General features: G+C 52.9%; 1 protein-coding gene across 1 annotated transcript in view; it reads left to right on the forward strand.

Annotated features, from left to right (window-relative positions):
* Positions 1 to 6,757, forward strand: part of FRMD7 (FERM domain containing 7) — an 11,717-nt gene that overhangs the window by 1,835 nt on the left and 3,125 nt on the right. The window contains 8 exon segments of the mRNA XM_031064203.1: positions 2,155 to 2,259; positions 2,561 to 2,603; positions 3,823 to 3,901; positions 4,554 to 4,685; positions 4,687 to 4,890; positions 5,068 to 5,194; positions 5,391 to 5,411; positions 6,581 to 6,676. Coding sequence (XP_030920063.1) covers positions 2,155 to 2,259; positions 2,561 to 2,603; positions 3,823 to 3,901; positions 4,554 to 4,685; positions 4,687 to 4,890; positions 5,068 to 5,194; positions 5,391 to 5,411; positions 6,581 to 6,676 — 807 coding nt within the window.

Here is a 6,757-nt window from a genome sequence, read left to right on the forward strand (position 1 = left end):
CTGCTGAACACCCCATGGCTGGGCCTGGGGTGCTGTGGGCAAACCAAACAAGCCCAGAAAAACTCTCTGCTGAGGCTGAGTGAAGGACAGGGTCTCCTGTGCTCATCTGTTCCCTGTAAAGCTGGGAATCCCTTGCAGGAGGTGTGGGCCTGGTGGCAGAGAGGCAAGGGCACAGGGAGGCTGGTGGCTTTAGGTGCAGGACACTGTGCTGATAGGGCAGGCATCTCCCAAGGTGGTGGGAAAAAATCACACCAAATCCCACGAGGGATTTGCTCACCCCTAACCATTGGACTGGCTGTAGCAGCCTGTCCTATGGGAATGCTGCAGAAATGGGCTTTGCCTTTGGGCTGCAGGTGCTGCCAGAGTCCCTGTGGGGACATGGGGGTGTCTGTGTGTCCCCCGTGTGCTGCATGTGTTGCTGTCTGCCCCTGGAAGTGCCTCTGGCTCTCTGATTCTGCTCACAGTCCCAGACGCTTTCACTGAGGAGTGAAGGGCAAGTGCAGCCTCCCCTTTTCACCCTCTGCTCTGGGGTTTCTGCCTGTGGGTGCTCACCTGGCCCTGCCTCGTTCCCAGAGGAACCTGTGGGCTGGGACATGGCACAAACAGCCCCACATGCCATGGTTGTACCTTGCACAGTGCTCCCCCAGCACAGACCCCACTCCCCTCACTTGGTACAGGGCAGGGCTGATGCTGCTGAGCACCTCTGCACCCCAGGGCTTGAGGAAGCACTGGCCTCAGCATCCCAAAATCCAGGACAGGACACCTGCAAGCAGCACTCTACACGAGCAAGGCTCTGCTCCTCAAGCAGCCCCTGCAGCAGCAGGGCTGTGTCTCCCAGCAGGTTTTCCTGGGTTTGGGGCTGCTCCTGTCCCGTGGTGCCTGCCTTGGGCGCTGCTGGCCTTGGAGCAGAGTGGGTTGCTCCCAGCAGACATGTGGTAGGTAATAACCCAGTCAGAAATGCTTGTCTTTCCTGGCTGCCTGACAAAGGCCAAGGCCTTTCATGCTAGAAAATTCTAGCTTGGAAAAAAAACATTTATAATTTTTTTAATTACCCTTGTGATCCAGTAATTTTGAGGAGAGCTGGGAGTGCTGCAGAGCGAATGCTGTTATTATGCTATCACTTTTCTGCAGCCTTTCAGCACAGAGCCAGCAATTTCATCCCAGGAGAAGCCCTGAAAGGTGGTTATTAGTGTGCCTCACCAGCAGCAGCCAGGTCCCTCCCATCCCTGCTGGGGACAGCCACTGCCACAGGGAGCTGCAGCCTGTCTTCCCCTCCATCACCCAACATGTGATAATTTAGCAGCTGTCTAACCTGGCCTCTCTGCTCCAGCCTGCTTTTGCAATAACCATTACTTCTTTTTCCTCTGTTTTTCACAAGCTGATGAAGGCCTATCAGGGTTTTGTTGGGGTGGGTTGCTGCCATTTTAATTTTTGGTACTTTCTTGAGCATTTTCCAGAGTCAGGGGCCTCCTGGTTTGTTCTCCAGCCAGGTCATACAGCATGGCAACAAGTCAAGAAAACACCCCCCAAGTGTTTCTGTTTACTGGGAATAACTACAGCCTGGCCTCCCTTATCAGCATGTAGCACCACTTAATTCCTATTGCCAAAGCCCAGGGATGACTCAGAGCCCACGGCACAGGATCTCTGGCCCTGTTGCTGTTAATTACCATGACCCATAATAGCAGCTCAGCCCCAGCTGTTGGGACACAGACTCACTGCACAGGTTTGAGGGCTGCTCCCGTTGGCTCTGAATGAAGCACGTTGGCCATGGCTGTCCCTGGGTCAGGCAGGTGTTCATCCTGGGGGTCACTCACTGGTTTGCCAGGGACAGAACTGCCCACACAGTGATAGTTGTGAACAGTGAGTCAAAACATGGTTTATTCTCTCTTGCTCTCCTTTCTGGTTTATGTTCCTTAATAAAGGAGAGAAGTGATGGGAAGGAATCTGATTTCCAAAAGAAGGGAGCACAGCATGCAGTTGTCCTGTTGTACATGCTGGAGCCAAGAGCATTTATTGAGTAAGATTCTGCTGCTGTGTGGTCAGGAAAGGGGTGCAGCAAGGGAGCTGAAACTTCTCCCCAACTCTCTGAAATCCCATCACTGCTGCTGTCAGCATTGCCTAACCTGCTGCTTCTGTGCTGTGTTTGTTTGCTAGCAAAAATCCTGTGGGAAAGGGCTCTTCAGCCTCACCTGCAGCCACCTGAACCTCGTGGAGAAGGAGTATTTTGGGCTGGAGTTTCACAGCCAGGCTGGGAACCAGGTGAGTGCAGCTGGCACTGCCTGCATGGCTGGGGATTGTCAGCACCTCTCTGAAATTCCAAATGGAAAATTAAATAGAAAGTTTTGCCATGATGGCAGGAAAACCCTGAGAATGGGAGTTAGGAGGGGAGCCACAAACCCCAGTGATATGTGCAGCTCATGGTCTGTCCATGGCCATCTGTGTGACACTTGTTGGATGCTGGCCAGCATCTTCATGCTGCATCCTTCCATGCTGCTGCTGCTGCTTTTATTCCCCTCTCTTGTGCCTTTTATTTACCCAGCTCTTCTTTGCCTTATTTCAGGTCTGGTTGGAACCACTAAAACCCATAACAAAGCAAGTGAAAAGTAAGTATTTCAATAATAGAATTCTTATAAATCATTACCAATGACAGTCTAGCACAGACACGTTCATGCAGCGTTGTTTCTGGGGGACAGGATCTCTGGCTTCCAGCACTTATCCAGGCTCATTTTAGAGGGTGAGGCTGGGCAGCCTTGTTTGCAAGGACACCTCAGTCCCTACAAAATCCCACAGAAATGCCACTGCCTTTGCAATCTGCTATCTGCACCGTTTTAGGCTGGAGCTGTTAATAATCTGACAGCTTGGCAGAGGAGCAGGGGTGGCTGAGTGCCTGTGTGGCCGTGCTGGCAGTGTGACAGGCACTGCTCCTGCTTGTCCTCCTTTTCCCTCTGCAGCTCAGGGTGGCCCAGGCACCTGCCTGAGGCAGGATCCCCCCTCTGCCCTCAGCTCCTCCCCAGCCCCACGGAGATGCTGCAGAGCCTGACCTGAGTCCAGGCCCAGCCTCCTGTGCCGTGGCCAGGACCAGGGTTCATTCAGTGCTGCTTTCAGGCCTCTTTCCAACCCCATGTTTTCCCCAAGCTGGGAGGTGACTGAGATCTTGGGGCCATGACCCCAGCCTTTGCCAAGGGGAGGCTGCAGAGCAGGGTTTGCATGAATCTCCCTGAAAGGGGAAAGTCTGATAAGGAGCATTCCCTTCCTGGGTGCACCACAAATGGAATTGTTACAGGCACCTATTTCCTTTACCTTCTGGCCTGTCCCTCTGAGCCATCCCAGGGTGTTCTGACAGTCAGTGCTTACATAATTGCCTCCCTCCCTTCACACATTTGGCCTTGGGCTTGGCTGCTTGTTGTCCCTCATCCCACAAAAAAACCCCTTTGCCCAGGCAGCCTCCTATGGAGCTGTGGCATCCCAAGTGCTTGGAGGGCTGAGTTTAACACACAGCCCCAGTGATGGCAATTACACCAAGGCTCTGGCCAGGCTCCCTGGCACCATTTCATGGAAACCCCCTCCAACAGGGATTTTTGCAATTTAAAGAATTGCTGGGACATTTTTCTCTTTAGTATTCTTTAGATATCCAAATCTCGGTTTGCATTCACTGGTGATACTGGGGGCCGGGGCACGCTGGTTTTGGGGGAGCAAGCTGTAGTCCCTGATTTGTAAGGGTCCAGATAATTTACTCTGTAGGGAGGCAGCATGTGTGAAGAGAGTTGTAAATGTTCTCAATAGACATGTAAAAGAAAACTTATGAAGATGTTGTGTTTTAAGATCCTAAGGAGGTTCTTTTCAAATTTATGGTGAAATTTTTCCCAGTGGACCCCGGCCACCTGAGAGAAGAACTGACCAGGTACAGTGCTCGTTTTATTCCTTTCTTACCACACAGTTCTGTGTTTTTGCAGTGTGTTAATTCTTTATCTTCATCCACCCCAGCTTGTCTGTGTGCAGTGGTTATCCTAAGTATTACTCTTTACAGAACAAAACCAGAGAATATCTTTTCTTGATCCTCTGTTTTTAAACACAATCCACTTGAAGGATCAGCTGTCTTATGAGGCTGCAATTTGTTTACTGCCAAATACTTTAACAGTTGGGCACAGAGTCTGACTGCTCAGTCTAGCTCCTGCCTCAAGCAGTGTTCTGAGAGAACAACTTTAGTTTTATTTTTAAAAATGACATTGTTAGCTTCTACAATTTTAGAGAAAGCATTGCAAACAGGGACTAAGTATAAAATAAAGACAGTGCTTATGCAGAACCTCAGCCCCAAGAGAGGCAAATGCCCTCCAAAACAGAAAGGAATGTTAATTTTGAAATCTACTAATGAGCATTTCACTGACAGGGATGTGCTGGTGCTACTGGTGCCCAGCTGCGTCCTTCTGCAGGGGCTGCATGCTCATCCTGTGACCCTGTGGATGTGCATCCCATGAGATACGGGAACAGGCATGGCCCTCACGGCTCAGCCCAGCACCCAGTTCGCCCAGGGATGCTCCTGTCCCCCTCCACAGGTACCTCTTCACCCTCCAGATCAAGAAGGACCTGGCCCAGGGGCGGCTGCCCTGCAGCGACAAGAGCGCCGCGCTGCTCGTCTCCCACCTGCTGCAGTGTAAGGGCAAGAGAGGCTGCAGGGCCAGGGGCCCTTCCCTGGGGATGGGCTTTGGCCGTGCAGCCAGGCCTCCCCTCTGCACCGACCCCTCACAGCCTAATCCCTGCTCTCCCTGTCCCCAAAGCCGAGCTGGGCGACTTCCACGAGGAGACAGACCAGCAGCACCTGGCCACACACAGGTACCTGCCCAACCAGGAGTACCTGGACAACAAGATCATGCACTACCACCGGAGACACAGGTAAGGGCTGCTCCACAACCCCCTATGGACCTCTGCTGACACGGCGCTCCCCTCAGCAGGCAGGGCTGGCAGTGGGATGGGTGTGATGCCAGCCTGTGCACCTACAAAACGTCTTTTTTCAGCCCATTTCAACATCTCCCTTCTCACTCCTGTCCTTCCTCTGCCTTGTGTCTCCAGAGGGAAGACGCCGGCCGAGTCGGACGCTCAGCTGCTGGACGTGGCCAGGAAGCTGGAGATGTACGGGATCCGCCCCCACCCCGCCAGCGACGGCGAGGGGACACAGATCAACCTGGCCGTGACACACATGCGGGTGCGGAGGGTGAGCACAGATCAGCCTGGCCATGACACACATGGGGGGGCTGGTGCTGAGGGTGAGCACAGATCAACCTGGCCGTGACACACATGCGGGTGCGGAGGGTGAGCACAGATCAGCCTGGCCATGACACACATGGGGGGGCTGGTGCTGAGGGTGAGCACAGATCAACCTGGCCGTGACACACATGGGGGTGCTGGTGCTGAGGGTGAGGGGACACAGATCAGCCTGGCTGTGACACACATGGGGGTGCTGAGGGTGAGCACAGATCAACCTGGCCGTGACACACATGGGGGTGCTGGTGCTGAGGGTCAGCCCGGGGCTCAGGGGTGGCCTCTCCAGCTGGAGGTGCCCCTTCTCCCCTTTGAGCACCCCAAACTCTCCCAAACTCTCTCTTCCACAGGCCATGGGGGTGAAGGGGATGCTGTAGGACTCAGCCCCACCAGCCCTGCGTGCCCCTGAACGTGCCCCAGCCCTGCTGGCCCTTGTCCCACGAGCGTGGTGGCCGTGTGAGCAGCACAGGTTCCACGGCTCTGTCACATGCGCTCGCTGTGTAATCTTCCAGTGAAAATAGCCCCCCACGTCTGTGCAATTACATAAGGCTGTAATCACGGCCCAGCTCTGCAGTAAATACAGACTTCCTCTCCGCTCCCACACCAGCTGATTTCAACCTGGGAACATCTTGTCACAGCAAAAAAACAAAAAAACAAAAAAACAAACCAACAAACCCAAACATAAAACCTAGCTGTGGGTCTGCTGTTGGTAATTAGTGCTGCCAGACCTGGTTATTTATTCAGAGCCATAAACACCCCTCATGCATGATTAGAGCATCTGTGAGCCCATTAAAATCTGGGCTCTTGCAGAAAGCTGAGAGGGTCCTGGTGCCACAGAGTGGAGTAATGTGAGTTTTCCTGGTTCTGCCATGTGGCTGCATCTAACCTTGTGCAAAATGATAACAGAGTAATTAATGTGTGCTTGCAGCCTGCTTAAGCCAGGTTTGAAGGTGTGGGGGTGAGCTGAGCACTGCTACACTTCCCAGCAAAGGAGGGGAGAATATTATTTATTTGGGGCACTGATTCTGCCTTAACTCATGTGATATTTGAGCTGGCACAGATAGGACTCCCTGCCTTAACATCTCTGAGTATTTTCTGCGGGTCCTGGACTTTTGCAAAGAGCTCCAGCAGGCAGAGTTAAGCCCTGAACCTCAATTTCTACTTGTAGAACCAGCTGATGGAGAGTCAAACACCAAACCCCAGCAGCTCCAGGAGCTGCATTGGAGTCTGATGCAGTGTCCTGTGAGCTCAGGCCTTGGCCCACTGCATTTCTGTATTTACAGGTTGCCCCATCCAGCTGTAATTGCTGTGTTTGTCCTTGCAGGGCAATACAAAGATCAACACCTTCAACTGGTCCAAAATTCGCAAACTGAGTTTCAAGAGGAAGCATTTTCTCATCAAGCTCCATGCGAACATCTCTGTAAGTACCACGCCACAGGCACTGCTGGGCTCGGGGGCAGACAGCTGTGGATGGAAGGTCAGCCACACAAAGTCCCCAGTT

This window comes from Geospiza fortis, unplaced genomic scaffold, assembly GCF_000277835.1.
Source record: "Geospiza fortis unplaced genomic scaffold, GeoFor_1.0 scaffold47, whole genome shotgun sequence".
Taxonomy (NCBI): Eukaryota; Metazoa; Chordata; class Aves; order Passeriformes; family Thraupidae; genus Geospiza; species Geospiza fortis.